We start from the raw sequence: 24277 nt of genomic DNA, 5'->3' as shown, positions 1-24277 counted from the left end.
CACCCCCCCGCCCCTTCCCACTGGGTGAGCCACATGCGGCTGTGTCCCACACCCCACCCTAACCCCAGATCCCATGCACTGCCCTGACTGGGCAGCACCCCCAACCCCAGCCCCACATCTTCCCTCATTGTGGGGCCCTTGATCTGCACCCCCCAACACACCCCTTCCCCTCCATAGACTCACCTGCAGGGAGCTGCTCTCCATGCTTCCCAGCTGCATTCCTAGACATGCGCATGCATGCAGCTGCACACATGCACATGGTGCCCCCTGTGTCTCACTCTCAGCTGCTCCAAGCAGGACCCCTTGCAAACTACAATGCTGCCCGCCTACAGGGGAAACCCACCATTTCCTGAGGGAACCCAGGCATCCAGGGGCTGTGACCAGAAGGCATAATTGATTTATATTTATCAGTGAACATTATTGGCTACGGCAGCCAAAAAAAGCCAATTGCCAATAATGTTAAATTTTCCCATTCATCGGTGCCAATCCAATATATCGGTACATCTCTAAAGCTAGACTAATTATACAATGAATGCTGTAGCCAGACCAGTGACTTAGTCATGTGACTGCCAAGTAGAATAACCCATAGAATGAGGAAAGTATGCATTACTGCAACCACTTTGTCAGATGCACCACGCAAAATATTACAAGCTCGTAACAGAAGTAAGAATATCATGTTTTTCCATAGTATAGCTGTCTTATTACCTTGAAGGTAAATAGATACTCATTCTGAAGCAGAACCATGACTGTGGGTAAAATTTTCAGAACCTGTGCGACTCAGATGCCTTGATTATAAGTCAAATAGAGCCAAGACTCTATCATTTTTTCTTGAATGCATATGAGAATTGAAAGAATTTTGAACAGCATAGGAACAGATTGACCTTCATGATTCTACCATTAAAACGTACATTTTTTTTTAAAAAAGGGAAAAAACTGTTTACTGGCTATTGAATGTCAAAGCCTTCAAAGTCAGCACATAGGGCATTTATACACATGCTTTTTCACGCTGCGAAGCACCAGAGATTTGTTGCGTTCATCAGCATGCAAGCAACGCACACCATGCTGTGTTGCTTGCAGTTGTACAAGCAGCAAAATGCACGTCAGTGCAGAGAACATGGTGATGGTGTACCTTTGAACGTGTTTTAGCTCAAAAGCAGACCGCCCCCATTTTCTCCATGTTCATGTGCATTTCGTCACTTATACAACTGCATGCGTCTCAGTGTCAGACACATGTCAAAATGTCTTACATTTAGTCAGGAAGTACAGTCAGCCCAATGTTATGACCAGCTGGTAAACCAAGACACTGACATGTTAACTGGCTTGTTCAAAGATTCTTAGTGACAGGTTGACAGGAATAAAACTTAGAAATCAATTTTTTGTTTCAAAACCCACGGTAAAAATGTTTTTAAAAAGTTGAAATAAAAAGAAAATACTCAAAGTTTCCCAATTTTTGATTTGCAATAATTTGACATTGTTTCCTTTCTCCCAGTTTAGAACAGGAAAAAAAAAAAATTCAACAACTTTAAAAATGTCATGCAATGGGAAAATTGAGCACTTCTCCCCTCCCATGCTGCTTGCAAGTAAGTGTTTGAAACAAAAATAATTATTTTTCTATCATGTTCCAAAAGAACAATTTGGGGAAGTATGGTTAAATACAACCCACATTAACACGGATAAAACCAAGGACAATATCAGTAATTGCTGCTGCATTCACAAGCCTCTATCACTCTTCTTCTTGGTCTTATACCTTCCTTTAACTTATTCTAGAAATGAATTAAACTGTTTGACTTTATCAGCAATAACAAGAGGAAAAAATTAATTTGAAAAATCAATTCATGCTGAATTACTAAGTGCAGCCACCATGGCATGAAGAGATAAAAGCACTGGAGAAAACATGGAAATTCTGAATTGTTACTGGTTAATCCTAATTAACTGCTTTGCAAAAAAAATGAGCAAGATCATCTATTCTAGGGACTTCAAAATCTAGATATACAGCTAAATACATTGGTGGTGGATCAGCTTTGTTAGCCAGAGGGAGGACCACCTCATGTTTACAATAATCAGTCAATTTCCCTATGGAGAAAGCTTACTGGAGCATCTCTCCTCCCCTCCAGATAAAGGAAGCCTGTGACAAAAGAAATAGATTTTCCAGATGCCTGAAGACATTTTTAAACAAATTTTTCAACATCATAGAACTAGTTACTAGAGGTCCACTGTAGCCACCCCTCCCAATGGCACCGCCACCCACCCCATGCAGCTTAGCCCACCCTGAGCACAGCCTTGGCCCAGCACCCCCTGCCGCTAAGAGGCTGGCACTGCCTGTGGCCTTGAGCCTGCAGCAGGCAGTCCAGCCTTGCCCCACATACAGATCCAGGGGATACATGCCCCCCATGCCTCCCCTGGGGGGGGTGTGCAGCAGCAGGGAGCCACCCACACCCCACACCCCCTTGGACAAGGCACCCACAGCTCCATCCCACTCCTGACATTGCGCTGACTGCCCTGGCTGGGCAGCACCTGAGCCTGCCCCACTCCCTCTCTCACTGTGGGTGCCTTGATCTGCCCCTCCACCCTTCTCAGCACCACAGACTTACCAACAGAATGCTGGTCTCCAAGCTGCCAGGCTGCATTCCTGTAAATTGGCTGATACGGATCCGTATCAGCCAATACGGCTAGTTAAATTAGCTGTCAGTATCGGCCAAGAAAATCTTTAAGTTAGTGCACCTCTACTGGTTAATATTTCAGTTTCTGTACATAGTTGAACATGCCAGTTTACCCTTTGTCAAGCTCAAGAGCAACATATGCTCTCTTTTCTTCAGAAGTATTTAAACCTGCCCAAAGATCTGTTTCCTTTCACTCTCTGCTCTAAGGCCTGACACTGCAACTGACTCTGTCAGGGGTCCGTACAGATGCAAAAATACACCTATTTTTTAGTGCAGTACTATGGCTTGAATAACCTCTTAGTTTTTATAATTCTGAAAACTGATTTTTCTAAGCACAAAACCAAAATTAAACCCTTTTCTGCTACAAGGCTTTGTCAGCTTTATTAACAGAAAGTACAGCAGGGGTTGGAAACCTTTATGAGCAGCCAGCTAAACTAGTTCAGCTCACTCTGAAGGCAGGCCACTGCATACAACCTATCCACTGCACCTCTGACCTGGACACTGCTTCGTTTACCATCAATATGCTGCTGACCTAGATACTGCTTGCCCTACCACTTACTGGCCACGCATGTCCTGGGCTGTGGACCAAATCCTGCCCACAAGCTGTACAGGTTGCCAACCCCTGCCTTATAGTGGTAAGAAACATCTCTTAGACCCACAATTTTAGACTCCTACATTCGTAGCTTCATTTACTACTCCCATCATTGAAAAAGAAATAAGAAAATAGAGCAGCCAGTTTAGCAAAGGAATCATTTTGCCATTCTTCTTCGCACCAAATCTCTTCCTGATCAATCTAGTTTAACAGAATTTCAGATAATTACGCTCTGAAAAAGTTCATTATTTAAAAGGATTAAAGTGAATTCAAGTACAGTGCAACCTTGATAATTTGAGACTCATTTATCTAAAGCTCCCTCTTATGTGAAACAGGGTTATGTCCCCTGATATCTATGAATCAAAATGAAAAAAATTACCTGATTATCTGAAACCTAAGGTATCCAAATTTTATCAATGCCTCCCATCTTGTTTACATCAGTCATACCATACATTATATGAAAAAAATAAAGATAAACAAAAGAACTTAAGTGTCTTTAATACCTTCATCATCAATCCACTTGAGGGTAATTGGCTGCTCCTGCTGTAAACTACACATCTCCCTCACTTCATCACAGAGTTCACTGTAGTTCATTGATGCATCCAAATTTGTTATTAGGATGTCCCTGGAAAAAGATGAAGTAGCATATTAAAATTACAAAATGTGGCATCTCATTAAGTCATAGAGTACCACTTCTTCCAATACCTGCATTTATGAACCTTAACTTGCAAAAACCACCTTCAAACAAGCAACATTTATTCATAAAAGCAATCCTATTTGCTTTTATGGCATGCTTCCATTTGTCTTTATGAATAAAAATGAAGTCAATTGTTTGCTTAAAGCAATGGGCTTACTCGAGCAAGTGTCAGTCCCAGAAAAAAAAAAAGTTAGATACTTAATTAGGTATCTTTTCATCTCACACTATTTTAACAATATTTTATTTTACATCAATGATCTTACATTTTCAATATTTTTTACTGAATACATTCAGTTCATTAAAAAACAACAACAACAAAAACTGTCAGTGTTCAAAGAGACATGGCATTTTACTACTACTAAGAGTAGCCATTAGGGCTGTGCGAAGTTTTGGGTGGCGATTCAATTTGGTGGAGATTTGGCGTGATTCAGTGGCCGACTCTCCGAATCGGAATCGAAATCAGGGGACCAATTAAAAGGTCTGAATCAATTCACAGCTCTTCGAATCTTCGGAAAAGATTCAGAGAGCTTTGATGATTCGGGCAGCACCCGCTGCCAGCAGAAGCAGCGAGTCCAGGGTTTTCTCAGTTATTTTTTTCTTAAAGGGCCGGAGCCATGGCGGGCAGCGGGGATCTCCCCCCACCGCCCACCCAGCATCACCCACTCAGTCAGGCCTTTATTTATTTATTTATTTATTTGTTAATTTTTAAATGCCAGGACCTGGGGCAGGCGAGGCAGCCATTGCCGGGCTGGTGGAAATGGGCCTGTCTGATTTATCTGATAATTGATTTTGATCAACAAAGCCAAGACAAAAACACAAAGGTCTGTATAAAGCAACAGTCTGTCTATTCTTGGTGCTAAATATAGTATAATGAGTATTTCAGTGTCTGCGTTGGATTCGGCAGCAGCCGAATTAATTCAGCTGAATCTGATTAGGGACAGTGATTCAAAAAAACCCTATCAAATTAAAATCACTGCTCCCCGAATCGGCCCAAATCGAAAGTGAATACCAGCCGCTTCGCGCAGGCCTAGTAGCCACAGGGATTTCTTCTTTAGGGAGGGGGAATAAAGACTGAAGCATATTAGAATTTATTCAGAATTTTTTCAACATCTCACAACCTCCACACGATTAAAGAAATTATATGGATAATTTATTAGGGATTATTACTCATAAATTTCAATTATATAGATGACCTTATTCTGATTCTGCATTTTCTGTACTACAATTTAAATTTAACATAAAAAATCTGTGGAATCATAATTTCTTCTACAATTAAACTACATCATGTCGCACAAAGCTCTTATTTGTCAAAATACTACAGACTGTTCTGTGCAGGCATTTGAGGATTTGAAATAAATTGTGAGAGTTTTATAAAAATGTTAAGAACTACTTCTTTGAAGGAAAAAAATTACATGAAAATAAGCACAGCAAAGGGGAAAAAAAGATGCAAGAAGAACTTTGAGAAGAGTGTTTTCCAGACCCTCTAGTGGATAATTATAAAACTGCATTTCTCAGTTATTACATACCTACTACAGAAGTAAATTATTCACATACTATACTGAAGTCAACAAGAAAAGAAGAAACTCAAGACAGTTCAATTAAATTAGGTTTTCTATGTTCACTGTACATAAATTACTTTCGAAAACATAAGCTGTCTAACCTATTCCATACATTTATTATTTCAACTTGGAAATCAAAATATTATTACAAACACGAGTTTTTCATCGCAACTGTTTAGTCAAAGGGTTAAAATTCTGGAGACCATATCAAGAAAAGTACACATGTACCGATACACATTGTTGTAGAATTTCTTTTTTTATATTTCTGCACAAAGAAAATTTTAAACAAATATTGAAATTAAAGATTTGAGATTATTACTTTAATCTGAAAACAGAACTGATGCACTGTCTTAAAAAGTAGGCTATATAATCTTTCAACATGGGAATTCTCTCTTCATAATTTGAGAAGATCTTAAATAATGTAACAGAGACATTAATTTCCATCTTGTGCAACTGAAAAATCAAGCAGGTTTAAGTCCTAACCTTAAAGCTGTGCTTTATACATAAAATCATCATAAACGAAACCAAGATTTTGCACACGACAAGATATACAATGGTTGGAGAAAGGGGGATAGAACTCAACATACATTGTTTCTAAATATTTTACATTATTTTATTTTTTAATTACAGCCATGTACAAATTACCATACTAGATCAGATCCATAGTCATTCTAGTCTAGTACACTGCCTGTGACAACAGCTAATGCTAGATTACTTCAGAAAAGGTAGGTTTTAAAAGCCTGATAGCAGACAGATGTGGGATAATCTGCCTCCCCCATTAGCTCACATACTGAACTCCAGAAAAGATTGGCTCAAGTCATAAACACTTTTAAAAGTGTTCATTAAAAATTAAAGAATTCTAGATATTCTAACTGTCCACATAAATATCCAAACCCTTTCAGAGTCTTGCTAAAGTTTTGGTCTGAATGACCTCTACGGGGGATACATACCCCCACCTAATGATAGTAAGTAGATAAAGTTGTGTCCGTATAAGCAAGAATAATGCCTATTTTCAAAACTGTCTCAAGAAAAACACTATGGCTCTTAATAGAATAAGCTTTAAAGGACTTTTTATTCTTGCTAGCTGCACAAGATCAAATCATTTCAACTCACTGTAAAGGGAAAGTATTACAGCAGGGGCGCACAACATGTGGCTCGCCAGGGTAATATCAAAGGCCTGCCAATTCCATTAGTCTGCTAGACTGCATGTGTACCTAGACATTTCTCCATCAGAAAATGCAACCTGTAAGTGGTCATCAACAGTTTGAGTTGTGCACCTTTAGATTATTTTTCTGAAGTTCAGTTTAAGTTTTATGGGCCTAAATTGAAGGTTTTCCCTACACTGTCCAAACTGTATGCTTTCTTTTTCTAATCCCCAAAGTGTTTGTTTTCCCCATTTTCTATATACACAAGTGCACAAGTCAATTAGCTGTTAGGGGGTACAGACTTGTTGAACTCTAACTATATCTTCAAACTGTATGTTGAAGTACAAGGGGTGTAATTTAGAAATATTGTTCTCAAGGAAAATGTGTTTTGAGATTGACCCTCTCCTGACTGTGGAAGCTAGCAGAAAGCAATCAATTAATTGGTGAAAGGAGTCAAACTATTCAGAACTACATTAGATTCTTAGACTTCCTAAAGACAGATACTACAAGCATACTTCATGTCTTCTCTCCAAAATATTTTCTTAACCTCTACAAACAAGCAAATAAGAATTAACTACTACAAACTGCTAGTGAAGAAAAGAAACTACTAGAAAAATGTAAGGACAACAAAGGAAATATTGAAAGTAAAATCAAAATTTTAAACTGTTACTGCAAGCACCAAGAACATAGTTTTGGTAGAATAAAATTGCAGAATCAACAACATCATAAAACTCGACGGTGACTGACGAACTTAACAAAAATCCACATTTATTTTCTACATTATACCTCAGAATAATCAAGAACCCTGATATTCTTCTAGTAGAAGGAGACATTGGATGTACTCTTTTTTTTTTTCCCCCTCAGATTTCCCATCAAAATTAACATTCTAAAGAAGATACAAATTAAGGATTCAGAATAAAATTTAATCTAATTTGTTAACGTTACTTAAACGTTATATACTGAACAATCAAAACTGAAGAAAATTTTGGATCCAGAATTTCTCCCACACGTGTAGCTTCAGCTGTTACTAATGCCTCTTGTTTAAACATGACTACAAACTGCTAACATATATAATGTGTCTATTTACATTAGTTATCTTAAGATACTTTACAGTTAAGTAAATCATGCTAAGTGCAAAATGCAACCCGGGTTTAGGCTGCAGAATTCCCACTAAAGTTCAGCAGAAACTTGATGCATGTACTACAGCAGAATCAAGCATTAGATGCTGAACATTTTCTGAGATGGGATATGGAATACAGTGCCTCAGTACAAATTAATGAATCAAAGACTAGTACATTTCAACTGTGTTAGCCTGGCCAAGTGGCACATATTTCTGATGAAAATGTGTACGGATTTTTTCCCCCAAAATAATTAGCGTCTTGATTACACACATTTTTTACCCCATATTTATTGCCAACAACTATGTTAGCTTAATCAGGGCCTAGCCTAGGGGTGGGCAAAATATAGCCAGCAGACCTGATCTGGCCTCCCAACTGATTGGATCCAGCCCACGACTACCTCACAGCGCTCCGCATGGGGCCAAGCCCTGCCCACTCCCACCTGAGGCCAAGTCCTGCCTGCTCCTACCCAGGGCAGCCTGCACCCTGCTCCTGTCCACGCCTGCTGGCCCCAGCCAGCATGCACAGCTTCCCAGCAGGGCTGCTCCCAGTACAGATACAGCCCCACCTCTGGCAGCCCCCTCTCCTCCTCCTGCTCCCATGCCTGCTGTGCCAATCTAGGTGGGGAGAGAAACTGCAGCTGGGTGGCTCCTGCCCCAGTGCATGGGGTCCACCTCCCAGCTACCTTCCACACACACAGCCACCTGCAGGCAGCTGCTCACCATGCCGGGAGGGCAGAGTGAGTGGAAGGCTGCTGGAAGCTGGAGCCCTGCACACAAGGACAGGTCACCTGGCTGCAGCTTCCCCCCTGCCCAGAATGGTGCAGCAGGGGCAGGAGGCGGCGTAGGAAGAGGAGCTGAGCAGCACACAGATTGCTGCAGCTGCACCAGGAACAGCCCTGCTGAGAAGCTGTACATGCTGGCCAAAGCTGGGGCCAGCAGGTGCCAGTACAGCACAGGCTGTCCTGGGCGGGAGCAGGTGAGACTCAGACCCATGCAGAGAACCACAGGGGCAGTGCAGGTCACATACTAAAGATTATATGCAATCCAGACAAGCAAAATATTTTAAGAAGTCACATGAGAAATACTGCACAAGTCTGCCCTGTACTTCAGTCTCCTTTACATAGTCATTTACACTATGCTAGGAACCTGTCACACCCAAGAAATACCAAAGCTTCTATGGCTCCATGGAAACGGACTAGAACATTCATGCTTCTTACAGCTTCCTTGTCTTGTACTAACAGGCTATTTGTTTAATCATAATTTCAGAAAGGTGTATCTGTTCTATCAACTAACACTTTAAATTATTCAGGTAGCTAGTAAATAATTCTTGACACTACTTCTACTGTTTGACATCAGTGCTGTACTGCTGTTTGTCACATCTGTTTATGCAGAAGCAAGAATCCAACGCAGACACTGAAGCACTCATTATATTATGTTTAGCACCAAGAATAGATAAACTGTTGCTTATACAGACCTTTGTGTTTGATCAACAAAACCAAAACAAAAATCATTAATTCTGGGGCCCCTACTTTGTAAATTGATGGGTATTTTGCTCCTTTCCAACTGAGAATAACAGTAAACAATTCAGTATGATCATTAGAAAGTGTGAGTACTACAATAAAAATAAACAAGTTAAAAGAAAATTCCACCTTCACCTACAAAACACTATCTGCATAACTCATTGAAAATTACTGAATAAGTTGTTGCAGAAACAAAGTTTTGCAGTTGCTTCTGCTAAATACCTTCATGATATTCATATTCTTTCCAGTGAATTCTAGCAATACAGCACATATTATCGTAGTTACTAAATACTTAAAAGTTTTGATTCATTTCTTAATAGGCAGTCCTTACAGATTACTACCTTCTCCTCTTCAGACCGTCTCGTCTTTGCCAGCAAGTGGTCTCAAACACTTCATGTTAATTTCTGTATGTGTTCACTGTTAAGTTCCTTTCTAGAACCAAGGTAGCTCTCATGCAGTTTTAACTTCTACATCCCCTCAGGAACTTTACAAACTGCGTAGTTCATGCAACTGTAGTCACTTATTCATTCTGCATAGCGTGCATATTTACATCTGAAGACAGTTTCAAAGCAGCCTGCATTTCCACCCACCTTGAACAGAGAGAGCAGCTCACCAATTCTGCTAGGCCAAAACTGAGGTACCCTTTTAATAGGAAGCCCATATTGATATTTACTTAAGTTTAGAAAAACCCCTACTGATCTGAAACTATGCACTGATATCCTCTAAGCCTTCCATCCAAGGATTTCCAGACAGTTTATAAGCACTCATTAAGTCTCTCAAATAATGCTGTGAGGTAAGTGTTATAAACACACCATGCTAACCAGAACTAATCGCTGCTGATTAATCAAATTTCGCAAGTTACCCAGCAAGAGTAATATAATAAAACAGCAATAATAATACATAGCAAAAGCTGTGTTAACCAGCACCTTATTAACCAGCAAAAGCAAAACTGGAAGTACCGATTCCAGGTTTTGCCGCTGCAAGCAGAGTTTTTCTTTGCCACTTCTTCGGCCCACAGCCCAGGGCAAAGCAGCCTGAGCAGGTCGCCCCTCCCTGTCCCCCGGCACACTGATGCTGGGGGGTACACCAGATGGTGCACATTTGATTAACTGGCATCCCCCATTCCCGGGGGATGCTAGATAACAGCTTTTACTGTATCGCAAAGTGTTTTGCCCTTTTATTTTCACAAACATTATTTAAATAAAAATACATCAGAAGTCAATGAGCCTCTACTAAAAACTCTGGAGTTAGAGACTAATTAAAGAGGGAAATATCTTATTTTTGAGATCAAGCTTTAAAAAATATGGCACACTATTTCATGTATTAAGGCAGGGGTAGGCAATGTTTTTTGGCTGGAGTGCTGAAAAAACCACAATGTCTACTGTGAAAGGTGCCGGAGTGCCAGCATGCCAGAAAAATGAAATGGGGGGGGGGGGGGGGGGGGGGCGGGCGCACGTAGAGGTGAAAGGCAGGATGCACTGCATATTAGTATATTTAATAATCATAAATGTTGCCTTTGTTGTTGTGTATTCCTTTTTTATTAATGAGAGAGAGAGAGAAAAAAAAAGAGAGAAAGAAGAGAGAGAAAGAAAAAGGGAAGGAGAAAAAAGAGAAAGAAAAAGGAAAGCAAAGAGAACCAGACACACACATCCAGAACCAGACATGTGTGCACCCACTAACACAGAACCAGACGCACGGGTGCAGAACTGAGCTGCTGGGCCACTGGACAAAGTCCGACCCAACGATGCTCTGGGCCTGCCAGAGCCCCTGCGCTTCCTCGGGGAGCCAGGCCCTGGGCTGCAGCGCAGCCGACTGGGGCAGGCTCTGGGCTGAGGCCTATCAGCCCAACCACTCACCCCACGCAGCTAAGCCCATAAAGGTGCAGTGCTCCTGGCAAGGGGCAGCGCCAGCCTCATCGGGGGGGGGGGGGGGGGGGGTGAAGAAGGCTGGGCTAGGACTGGGCGGGTGGGAGTCAGGCAGGCTCAGCTGCAAGCCCTGCTGCAAACAGCCTGAGCTTCGTGGTTGGCAGCAGCTACCACAAGGCAGGGCTGGCTGCAGCCAGGAGGCTGCAAACAACTGCTCTGGCATCAGCTCCGTACCAGCAAGTGCATGTGCGCCTCGGAGTGGACTATGGGGGGAGGGGCCTGAGGCAGTGCAATCCCATCCTCTTCCCTGCTGCTGGCACAGAGCTGATGGCTGGGCTCCGGAGCCCAGCACAGCTGTTTGTAGCCTGCCTGGCATCAGCTCCATACTGGTGGTGACTGTGTGCACATCTCAAAGCAGAGAGCAAGAGGGTTGTGCTGCCTCAGGCCCTATCCCCTCTGTGTGCAGTCACCACCAGCATGGTGCTGATGCTGGGGAGGTGGAGGCCAGTGCAGCTATTTGCAGCTTGCCTGGTGTCTGTTGCAGCTGCCCAGAGCCCAGGCTGGCTACAAACAGCTGCACTGGGCTCTGGAGCCGTCATCAGTTCTGTGCCGGCAGCAGGGGAGAGGACAGGGTTGCACTGCCTCAGTCCCCCACCCCACTGTCTACTCTGAGGCACACATGCACCTGCTGGGATGGAGCTGATGCCAGAGCCCAGAGCAGCTGTTTGCAGCCTCCTGGCTGCAGCCAGCCCCAGTTCTGGGTAGCTGCTGCCAACCACAGAGCGTGGGCTGCTTGAAGCAGAGCTTGCAGCCTCCCAGCTGCCTGCTAGGAGCAGCCTGGGCTCCGTGGCTGGCAGCAGCTACCAAGAGCTGGGGCTGGTGGTGGCATGTCGACCAAAATGGCCTCGCACGCCATGCTCGGCACACATGCCGGGGGTAGCCGACCTCTGTATTAAAGACTTGACCCTGCAAGGAATGCAGGGCCTATACTACTGGATGCGGAGGATCAGCAAAGTCATTACAGGTGTCAGAACCTGACCTTTCACTCCAGTAGACACCATCATGACATGGCAGATGATGGATGTTCATATTTTCTTAAGTCTAAACTGGACCCTGCTCACTGTAAGCAAATATACAAGCCCAAAGTAAAAATACCCTGTTCAGAATAAAAAATTTTAAAAAGGGTTTTTTCCAAGCTGTTTTATACTGAAAAAGAAAAGCGTTTAAATACAAAAATATAACCTTTATGATTTTGAACATTTTACCTAAAGAACTAGGTTTGGTAAAAAATTATGTAATTTAAACATGGATTAAAAGACATCTCCCGCAGGAGGGATCTTTCATTTACAATCTGTCTCTATTTAAGTAATACATTGAGTAATATTCAGTGAGAGTGACTTTAACAATTTTGTTCAGGGTCCAGTTTAGATAAGAAATTATGAACATTGGTCACCTGCAATGTCTGCAACTTTAGAATCATCTACTGGCACCACTACAACTAAACATATCTCAAGACAGTGAGCTGGTATCTAAAAAGAGACCTTCCTCATTAAATTAAGTAAAGCTATGGATGAGGTAATATTCAGGATCAGCAAAGTCCAGCAAAACAGATGAAAAGACTGCACCATTCATTTATGCAACCAATTCTCCTTTTCTTCTCACTGAAAAGGAACATTTCACGAACACGGCTCAATCTTTACGAACAGGTTACTGTCCACAAAGAACAGATACTGCTGGAAGGCTTCTAGATCCATTTCCTTCTCATACAGTGTAACAGAATGCAAAAAGTTGAAGGGAAAAGCACCAAGTCTCGATGGATGGTGTAATATACACAACCATCCAGTAATATGTGCTTGTATGACAAGAGAAGACTGGAGTGTTTCTCTCAGAAAAAACTGATACATCAGGAAATGTCCATACTCCAGAATATTTAAAGGAAGTAGCAGTAAAAGCTATAATAAACTAAGCAAAAATTCAAGTGTCTTGTGTGTAGCCTTGTCACAGAATCTTGCAAATGTAGCAAAGATGAGAAGAAATTTAGACAATGAAGCAAAACTGACATATGTACACTATCCCATGAGTGCCAAATGAGCGCTACCCCATCTTTAAATCCTCCATGAATAAAGGAAAGTGCTGCTGAAATTGCACAATACTTCACTGAAAACAGCTGGGGGGATCCAAGCTAATTCTCCTCCAAGACACGCAATGGAATTCAGTGACCGACTGCTTTGTTAAGAATTGGCTCAGTACAATGGTCAGCTGAGAAAAAAAAAAACTGTGACAAAAATGATAGCAGCATCACAACTAGATAATCAACATCTGACTAAAAACAAATGTACAAGATATGCTGAATACACTAAAACCTATTTCCGTAGCCTTGGACAAACTACGGAAAGACTGTTGCTGTACTGCAGATGCTGTTGAAATTTGGAAAGAAATTCTAACAGCACTAATGCAAGAAATACACAACAGCAAAGTTTCATAGATTTTTAAGGTCGGAAGGGACCTCAGTAGATTTCATAGATTTCTAGAGTCGGAAGGGATCTGGTAGATCATTGGGTCTGACCCCCTGCTCCAGGCAGGAAAGAGCACTGGGGTTAGGTAACCCCAGCCAGATGCCAGTCTAATCACCTCCTGAATATCTCCAGGGTACAGGAAAGCACCACCTCCCTTGGAAGCCCATTCCATATTTTGGCAACCCTTACCATAAACAATTTCTTCCTTATGTCCAATCTAAATCTGTTCTCCTTCAGTTTGTGGCCATTATTTCTGGTAACCCTAAGGGGCACCCTGGTAAACAGTGTCCGCTATTCCCTGCTGGCCCCCCCGATGAGTTTGTAGGTAGTCACAAGATCGCCTCTCAGCCTTCTCTTGCAGAGGCTAAAGAGATTCAGATCCCTCAGTCTGCCTTCATAGGGTCTTACCTGCAGGCCCTCAACCATACACGTAGCCCTCCTCTGAACCTTCTCAAGGTTATCCACGTCCCTCTTGAAGTGCTGCACCCAAAACTGGATGCAGTACTCCATCTGTGGCCTCACCAATGCCACAGAGGGGAATTATCACTTCCCTAGACCTGCTCATGATACTCCTGCTGATGCAAGAAAGAGTGCGGTTAACCTTGCTCATTACCTTGTCATACTGGCGACTCATGTTCATTTTTGCGTCAGCCACGACTCTGAGATCTCTTTCTACTGTTGTGGTGCTCAGAATGGTACCCCCCCAGTCTATAGGCGTGTTGGAGATTCTCTCTCCCCAGGTGCAACACCTTGCATTTATCCTTGTTGAATTGCATCCTGTTCTGATCTGCCCATTTCCCCAGTCTGTCCAAATCTGCCTGAATTCGCCCCCTGCCCTCCAGTGTGTTTACTGCCCCATAGCTTAGTGTCATCTGTGAATATGGGCAAGGTACTTTCAACATCTTCATCCAAATCGCTGATGAAGATATTAAGCAGCACTGGTCCAAGGACAGAGCCTTGGGGGACACCACTGCCCACATCCCTCCAGGGAGAAACCGACCCAGCCACCATCACTCTCTGGGTGTGTCCCATAAGCCAGTTTTTCACCCACCTTACTGTGAAAAAAATCTACCTCACAGCTACTCAGTTTGCTCATAAGGATTGGGTGCGACACTGTGTCAAAAGCCTTTTTAAACTCCAGGTAAATAATATCTACTTCCTCCCCTGCATCTAAGCACTTTGTGACCTGGTCATAAAAAGAGACCAGGATAGTTAGGCAGAATCTGCCTGCTATAAACCCATGCTGGTTGCCCCTTAACATTGTGTTGTGTTACCCACTGGCCCCCTGCAAAGGTGATCCTTTATGATTTTTTTTCTAAGGTCTTGCTGAGAATAGAGGTGAGGCTAACTGACCTATAATTACCCAGGTCCTCCTTCCTCTCCTTCTTGAAGATAAATCATCGAGTCCAACCTCCTGACCTGGGCAGGAAAGAGCGCTGGGGTTAGATGACCCCAGCTAGGTGCTTGTCTTGTCTCCTCTTAAAGACCTCTAAGGTAAGGGGAGAGCACCACCTCCCTTGGAAGCCCATTCCAGATTTTGGCAACCCTCACCATAAAGAAATTTTTCTTAACATCTAATCTAAATCTGTTCTCCACCAGTTTGTGGCTGTTGCTCCTAGTAACCCTGAGGGGTGCTCTGGTAAACAGAGCATCTCCTATTCCTTGCTGTCCCCCACCCCACCCGAATGTGTTTGTAGACAGCCACAAGATCCCCTCTCAGCCTTTTGTTTTGCTGGAGCTGAAGAGATTCAGGTCCCTCCATCTCTCTTCATCGGATCTTACCTGCACACCCTTAACCATACTAGTAGCCCTCCTCTGGACCCTCACAAGGTTATCTACATCCCTCTTGAAGTGAAGTGCCCAGAACTGGACACAGTACTCCAGCTGCGGCCTTACCAATGCTGTATAGAGGGGAAGTATCACATCCCGAGACCTGTTCATGATGCACCTTCTAACACATGAAAGTGAGGTTGGCTTTACTTATTACTTCGTTACACTGAAGACTCATGTTCATTTTGGAGTCAACTGTGACTCAGAGATCCCTTTCTGCTGCTGGCTGCTTAGAAAGTCACCTACCAGTCTGTAGGTATGTTGGCAATTCCTTCTCCCTAGATATAGCACTTTGTACTTACCTTTGTTAAACCCTATCCTATTCTGTTTTGCTCATTTTCCCAATCTGTCCAAATCCACCTGAATCTGCTCCCTGCCCTCGTGTGTTCACTGTGCCCCATAATTTGGTGTCGTCCGCAAATTTGGACAGAATGCTTTCTACGCCCTCATCCAAGTCACTGATTAAGATATTGAACAGCACTGGTCCAATGACCGAACCTTGGGGAACTCCACTGCCCACATTTTTCCAGGTTGAAAACAAATGGCCACCACCCCTCTCTGGGTGCATCGCATAAGCCAATTTTACACCCACCTGACCATGTAATAATGTATGTTACAGCCGCTTAATTTATTTATAAGAATGAGATGCGACACTGTATCAAAGGTCTTCTTAAAGTCCAAGTAGATGACATCTACCTCAACTCCTGCATCTATGCATTTTGTGACCTGGTCGTAAAAAGAAACAAGGCTAGTCAGCCAGGATCTACCCACTATGAAGCCATGCTAGTTGCCCTTCAACATTATTTTTCCCTACTAGACTCCCACAAATGTGATCCTTAATTTTTTCAAAGGTTTGCCAAGGATAGAGGCTAACTGACCTATACTTACCCAGATCATCCTTTAAATTAATGTTAAATTAAATTTAATCTTTTAATTTAATATTAAACTTAACTCTGTTAGGAACATCAGCATGAAAATGAGGTGAAGCAAGTGCTTGATCCTTCCACTTCTTTTACTGCCTGTAATTTAACTTTAATTTAAAGGATGATCTGGGTAACTATAAGCACCAGTGTCAGTGCAAGGGTCCACCCCATCCACCCAGGATGGCAGCGCGGGCTACAAGAGTAGCAGGGCAGGAGCTGTGGGCACAGAGGCGATGTGCATGGGAATAAAGGTGGTCACCATCTTCCTCATTGAGGGCCAGAGCAGTCAGGAGGCAACTGTGTACGTTATAAACCATTTTTTGTTTGTTTTGGATTTAAGTTAGTACTTTAAAATGCTGTGCACTTCTACTAAATAACAGATCAGCATCAGCTGATACATTTGGTTAATCATCAGCTATCAGTAGCGGCCAAGAAAATCTTTAAATCGATGCACTCCTAGTTTTGTGTTTATAGTTGCTCTATCATTTAAAAATTCACCTAAGTAGGGGTGCATCAATAAAGATTTTTTTGGTCAATACTGCTGGCTGATTATTAACAAACCATATTGGTTGATACCAATCCAATTGCCAACAGGCAAGCCCAGCAGCTTGGAGAGCAGCGTCTAGATGGCAAGTCTGTTGGGGACTCAAGGGGCAGGGGGGGAGAGAAAGAAGTGAGGCCTGTGGCAAGTTTTGGGATGGCTGCAACCCAGTGGTTCACAACCTGTGGACTAGCATGGGAGCAGGACAGGGCACATGGAGCCAGCTGCCTCCCTCCCAGGTCTGCCCAGCCCCTCAGCTTTAACTCTGCATATCACTGCCAGCACCAGAAGCCTCTTGCCCGGGCAGACAGATGGGGGTCCAAGTGGGGGGATCATGCCATAACACAGCAGCCAACCCTTTGTTCCACTCCCTCACTGCAGGATCTCAATCTGCACCCCCAAATCCCTTCCCTGGTCCCAACAGATTTAACAAGCAGATGCTGTTCACCAAGCTCTTGAACCGCATTCCTGGCTGCATGCGTGCTGAGGCTGGACACACGCGCACGGCATTTATCAGTAACATTAATCGGCCACATCAGGCAAAAAAGCTGACTGCTGATAACGTCAATTTTCCTTTCATTGGTGACAATACGATATGGACCCATGTACCGGTGCATCTCTACTAAAGAGTCATTGTCAATTACTGTTAAACTCAATATTTATATTTTTTTCTGGAACTAACAGGAATTTGTTAACAACTATGCAATGTTTCAGTATTTCCCACAAGCTACAGAAGAACTGTTTTACAAAAATTCTAGGAGGGGACCCTTACGTCACTTAGAATCATATCATAGAATCACAGAAAATTAGGGGTTGGAAGGGACATCGGGAGTTTATCTAACCCAACCTCCTGCTCAAAACAGGACCATCCCCAACTATATCATCCTAGCCAGGGCTCTATCTAGCTGGATCTTAAAGAGAAAGCTTTTCCCAATACAGGTTTCCCCCATTTTATGCAGGTTCTGTATGTGTAAATTCGCTCTTATGCAATGACACTTTTTCACACCAAAATTAATTATATGCAAGGTAAATTCACTCTTATGCAATCAGTGTGGTGGAAGCTCAGTCAGCTGCTTTGTGTGGTGCATTGTGGGTGTGACACGCACCAAAATACAGTCCCTGTGTGGAACTGTGTTCCTCACTCATCATCTGCAACACGTTTCTGTAGTTGCCATCCCCATTAGTGCATACAAGCCCAGGGCACTGTCATGTCAGCTGCTGGCAAGTACAAAAATGGTCTTGTAAAAGTGGTAGAAACGGGCCTGAAGGTCAGTACAGCTGAGGTCTTAGAATGTATCCTTATTTGTTACATTATAAAGTGGGTTCTCTTTATGAGAATTCCAGTTATGCACTGTTTTCCAGGAATGCATGTACAGCATAAAGCAAGGGAAACCTGTATCTAACCTAAACTTCCCTTGCTGCAACTTGAGACCATTGCTCCTCGTTCTGTCAGCTGCCCCAACTGAGAACAGTCTAGCTACATCCTCTCTGGAACCCCCTTCAGGTAGCTGAAGGCTGCTATTAAATCCCTACTCAGTCTTCCCTCCTACAAACTAAATAAACCCAGTTCCCTCACCCTCTCCTCAGAAGGCATGTGCTCCAGCCCCTTGACCATTTTCATTGCCCTCCTCTAGAATCTCACCAATTTGTCCACATCCTCTCTGTAGTGGGCGGGAGGGGGTGCAAAACTGGACACAGGACTCCAGATGTGGCCTCACCAGTGCTGAATAGAAGGGGATAATCACTTCCTGCAATCTGCTGGCAATGCTTCTAATACAGCCCAGTAGGCCATTAGCCTTCTTGGCAACAAGGGCACACTGTTGGCTCATATTCAGCTTAGTGTTCACTGTAAACCCCAGGTCCTTTTCTGAAGAGTTGCTGCTTAGCCATCCTGTACCCATGCATGGAATTGTTCTATTCCAAGTGCAGGACTTTCCACTTCTCCTTATTGAATCTCATGAGATTTCTTTCGGTTCAGTCCTCCAACGTGTTGAGGTCTCTGAATCCTAGCCCTACCCTCAGTTTATCAACTACTCCCCTCAAGTTGGTGTCACCTGCAAACTTGCTAAGGGTGCACTCCATCCCATCTTCCAGATAGTCAGTGAAGACACTGAACAAAACCTGCCCCAAGACCAACTGCTTGGGCACTCTACTCGAGATAAGCTACCAGCTAGACATCAAGCTATTGACTACTATCCTCTGAACCGGATGATCTAGCCGGTTTTCTACCTTTCTTGCAGACCATTCATCCAACCCATACTTCCTTAGGTTGCTTGCAAGAATACTGTGGGAGATTGTATCAAGTCTTGCTAAAGTCTGAGTATATATCATATCCACTGCTCTTTCCACGTCCACAAGTCATCCTATCAGAGAAAGCAATCAGGTTGCTCAGGCATGACTTGCCCTTGGTGAAACCATACTGACAGTTCCTAAATCATTTTGAAGCACTTGAAAAAGGTGGACTCCTTGAGGACCTGCTCCATGATTTTTCCAGGGACTGAAATGAGGCCGACTGGTCAGTAGTTCCCCAGATCCTCCTTCCCTTTCTTAAAGATGGCCAGGATATTTGCCCTTCACAATTGTCCAGGACCTCTTCCGATTGCTATGAGTTTTCAAAAAGTGACAGCCAGTGGCTCTGCATATCTCATCAGCCAACTCCTTTAGCACCCTTGCACACATCCTGTCCAGCCCTGTGGGCCTGTACACGTCCAACTTTTCTAAACAGTCCTCAACCTGTCCTTTTGCCCCTCTCAACTGCTCACCTCCTCCCCAAACTGTGCTGCCAGGTACAATAGTCTTGGAGCCGACTTCAGCCTTTTCCACATCATTCCACTAGGTTGCCTCTCCCATTTAGTAAAGGACCAATACTTTCCCTGATCTTCCTCTTGTTGCTGACACACTTGTAGAAACCCTTCTTGTTATGCTTAGTCTAACCTACTATATTGCATAGCCATGACCTTCACCCAAGCACTCCCTCAAGAGGAAAGACTTCAGTTAAGCCAAATAATTCAGTTCCCAAAAAATTAAAATGTGTGCCACTGCCAGTGAACAGAAGAGACATGCATGGGTTTCCTGTGATTGCAATGAACTGATTAGATAAAATACAGCCAAATGATCTTGCCACAAACTATATGCCATGCTACATAATGCAAAAATTAGCACAAAAAACCCTGACACAGATCTCAGAAAAATTCATTCCTAATCCCAAATCTTGGGTTCAGTATGACCTGAATATATGAACAAGCAAATTATCTGACAGAGTATTCTGTCACACTGGTCCACTCTACCCTACTGTCATATTTCTAGCCACAGCCAATCTCCAAGGCCAGATTAGAAAGTAATTAGATTTTTAAACAAAAATTTAAGATAAGCTTTAAGGAAAGCATTATAGATCTGTACTTAGATTTATCCCAAATTACTGACAATTGGTGTTAAAATTCAGACTCTCTCATTTCCCTCAAAAACCTAAGCAATTCTGAAAGACATTACATACCAGTTTTTCCCCCCCCCCAAGACCTAAATAAGAATCTCAGTTTCAATCTGCCGATTGCCTGGTTTACAAATTTAACCACAAAAAAAACCACCTCAAAGTATGCATATATAACCACAGCTAGGATGCACCCAAAGCACTGCTTAGAATTGCTGCCCTTTTGTGGGTGTTGTGCAAACACTGAGACAATCTCTCCCAAAGATGCACCCAAGTTCAGACTACATTCTCAGAAAGGGTTGAACTGGATCAGCAAATACACCTAGATATAGTACATCTGTTTCTAAACACACACCATTCTGAATCAGTTTTGAAACAAAACCAAGCAGCAGCAAGTAAAAAAGAACAAACCAGAAACTTCTCTCTCACTAGTTTTTAGAGACCAGGGACAGCATTTCACTTCCCTTGGTGCATCTAAATAATAGTTTTCCAGTCACACAGGTAACAGTTTTGCCACTTATACACATTTTTCAATTTTATTTTCCCTGCAGTATAGATACACAAGCAGAATGAACATGCACAGTAGGCTACATGCTTCCTGGGTACACATGCCTACACGAGAATAAATCCCAGAAAAAGCAAGGAAGAGGAGGGTGGCCCTTTTGTGTTTCAGCTCAAGGGTTTGAATCTGCATCTCTCCGACTTCCCAGCACAGTGCCTGGACTGTTAAGGGCACATAATACTGAGTGTCTTCTCTAGAATACCTCTGAAGCTAGCCCTCTGGGCAGCCAACGGGGATGTGTGTGGGGCCAGGAGGAAGAAAGCAAACTTGTGTGCATTTCAGCTTTCAGATTACTGACACAAGGAAGGAAGCACCTTGCTCCCAATGGGGCAGAAACCTCCCCACAACATAAAACTGCTCTCCATCCATTTTACTTCATGACTATTAAAAGCAAGGGGCAGTGGCTCAGCTTTTAAAGGAACATTAAAGAGCCTAGTGGCATAGTGGTTACAGCAGTATAACTGGGCAGTAAGAAAGGTGGAGGATCAAACCTTCTCTGGGCAAATGGGGTCTAGAACACGAGTCTCAAGAAGCTGGAGTAAATGCCCCTACCACTCAGCTATGAGGGCTAAAACATAAGAAAGCCCCTTGTGATATAATTCATAAGTCCTGGAAAAAGCACATCTGGCCAGTATAACCTACTGCAACTCTCAGTCTAGAACTACAAACACTCACTGTAAAAGAAAACACAATTATGAACTGCATGTGAAAAACATTATTTATGTAGCTGGAAAACTGCCATTTAGATGCCTAAATGGAAGTAGAACTCCACCATAAACAATAAAGTAGCAACTGATTTAAGTTTATTTTAACACCCAAGAAAGTCTACAAACTTTGTACCTGGAATGATTTGTTAGTACCTGTAGTATCATAGATTTCTACAACTCTATAATCAAGTAAGACTACAGTGCATTCTGTTAGTGCAAACTGAAACCACATGCGATGTAGTGCTGAAAAACTGTTCAACTTACCCATTATAATGTGTTTTTACTCTGATGAAGTCTCTGTTCAGATTCATTTTTGATCCCATTCTGCTAGGCATGATACTGATAGCAGTCTAAATAAAAATATTTTGCCAGTGTATGGAAGAATCTTTCAAATCATTCAAAAAAGACAACTGATCTTGTGCTGAATTCTAATGAGCAGGTATAATTTCCAGCTGATACCCTGTCCATCTGCACACAGAAAAGAAAAGCAGCATATAAATGCACATACACACACAAAGAATTGTTGAAATACAACATAAATTTACATGTGCAGAGCCAAATCCTGGAAACCCCAGTCACTTTAAACCAGTGGCTCCCAACCTCAGGGCAAGACGTAAACCAGGGTCATAGAGGGTCCACGCCTTGCTCTGCCCCTCCTGCCTGCAGGGCTCTCTCGGTACATGGTCCATACGGCTCTCACCACCGCTACCCCCCCACAATCTTGGCCCGGCCTGGGCTCTACTGGCGCCGTCGGGCACAAGTGAGTTGGCGGTGAGAGCAGGGGTCATGACCTGGGTTTAAGGTCGCAGTAAAAAAAAATTGGGAGCCGCTGCTTTAAACAATACACCTGAGAAAGCAGTTGGACTGTTTACATCCATAGGGCCCTTTGTCCCGCAGAGGAATGACTATGAAATAAGTTACTGGTAGTAAAACTTAATCAGGCTAGTTACATTTTATTTTACACGATTATTCTGGTTTCCAGAAGATCAGGCCTCAAAAGATTCCTGTTTCCACCAATTAAAACATTCATCCAGCAACTGCATGGACAAAACAAAGCCGTGTCTGACAAGGGCGTTTTGGGGGTTTTTTTTTTAACCATTTCCTAATTAAACTTTCAGCCCTTTAATCACAAATAAAACACACTGCAAAGACAATCTTTTCTTAAAAGACTAATGGCAAGGATCAGATCCCCTTATTTACAAGTCTCTTTCCTAGGTTTTCTCTTCTTAGTCACACAACATTTCACTTTTCCACGTCCAAAGCAGCTTGCACACATGAAAAACACTGCTGTATCGGAAACCAAGGCTAGTTCCACCTGCAGCGAGGGAGGGAGGTAAATCGGAGGCACGCTGGGGCAGCTCGGGGATGGACACGTAGATGGACACTTCCCAGAACGACAGACACGGAGCGTGGGAGGGACCCCGGGAGGTCACAGCTCGTCCACCCCCCCAAACACTCACACCCCCAGCAGGACCAGCCCCACCCAGATTGGGGAAGACCCCGTTACCCCAGTTGGCTCCTACCCCTGGGAGCGGTGGCAGTTACAGGGGTGTATTTGGAGTCTCACAGGGGGCTGCTGTTTCCCACCGGAGTCTGGGCCACGTGGTTTATTCTGGCCCCTAGCCCTTCTGCCCACGGAAGGTTTCGGGGCAGCGCGGGGGTGTTTGTTTTTCGGGGGGGGGGGGAGGGGGGGTCCCTGTATCCAGGAAGGGGCTGCAGTTGTTCTCGCCCCTGCCCGCCTACCTGCTGCGGCGGCGGCTCCCGGCCCTTCCCGGGCAAGCCCGCCCCGCACCCCGCCCCGCCCCGCCCCGCCCCGCGTTGGAAGTTGCCCGAAGTCCCGTGAGGAAGTTGGGGGCGACCCCCGCAACCCCGGCCCGGCCGGCTGAGACAGCGGCGGCCGAGCCCCGCTGCCCCGCGCAGCCCCGCGCCGCCCCGCTCCCACCTCGGCTTGGCTCGGCTCGGCTCAGCGCCCCCCGCTCCGCGACTGCGGCGGCACCGGCGCCACTACTCCAAACATGGCGGACCCAGCAGGTTAGCGCCCACAACAGCCAATAGAGCGCCTCCCACGCTACCTGCCGGCCAATAGCAAGCGCCGGCCCACCTGGAGCCAATCCCAAGAGGGATCCCGCCCGCGTCTGACCAATCAAAAGCCCGCATCCGTTACCTGGCCGGCAGGGGCCATGCAACCAATGAAAAAAAAGGAGGAGGCAAGCGAACACCTGCAGCCAATAGGAAAAGGGGATGGGGGAACGTAGCTAATCTACTTAGTAACCGGGGCTGGATGGCCTCAGGGCCGTGGGCCTGCTGGGCCCTGGGGCTCCTGCTCGCAGCTCTAGGAGGGTTTTGGGGGCAAGGATCTCAAAAAGAGGGCAGCCTTGGTGTCTGGGGACTCCTGGCTTCTGCTTTCAGCTCTGCATGGCTTTGCTGCAGGCACATCACTTCGGTTCCCTGTCTGGAGCGCATGCTTGGAGTTGGGAGCGAAGTGAAGTCCAGTTTCTGAAGCACTTCAGTGTGTCCCGTGATAGAAAACAGGGTGTTATTTGTGTCATCACCTCTTGGGCCACAGATTATGGCCCACGGAATCGCTGTGGCAACAGGAGGCGTCTGTGGAAA

At 44.1% G+C, this 24277-nt stretch overlaps 1 protein-coding gene across 2 annotated transcripts in view; it reads right to left on the bottom strand.

Annotated features, from left to right (window-relative positions):
* PRKCZ (protein kinase C zeta) overlaps window positions 1-23695 on the bottom strand; it is a 214881-nt gene extending 191186 nt beyond the window's left edge. Inside the window, exons 1-3 of one of the 2 annotated variants that reach the window (XM_006265119.4) lie at window positions 23607-23695; window positions 21929-22132; window positions 3756-3877 (exon numbers count right to left, since the gene is read on the bottom strand). In XM_006265119.4, the coding sequence (XP_006265181.1) occupies window positions 3756-3877; window positions 21929-21999 (193 nt within the window). In that variant the 5' untranslated portion in view covers window positions 22000-22132; window positions 23607-23695. Of the gene's footprint in view, window positions 1-3755; window positions 3878-21928; window positions 22133-23407; window positions 23429-23606 lie in introns of those variants that run through there. The other variant, XM_059716597.1, reaches the window with a different exon arrangement.
* Between the last annotated feature and the right edge of the window lie 582 nt (window positions 23696-24277).

Source organism: Alligator mississippiensis, chromosome 13 (genome assembly GCF_030867095.1).
Source record: "Alligator mississippiensis isolate rAllMis1 chromosome 13, rAllMis1, whole genome shotgun sequence".
NCBI classification, from domain to species: Eukaryota; Metazoa; Chordata; order Crocodylia; family Alligatoridae; genus Alligator; species Alligator mississippiensis.
Note: the sequence above shows the minus strand (reverse complement) of the source record. Positions and strands in the feature narration are given on the sequence as shown.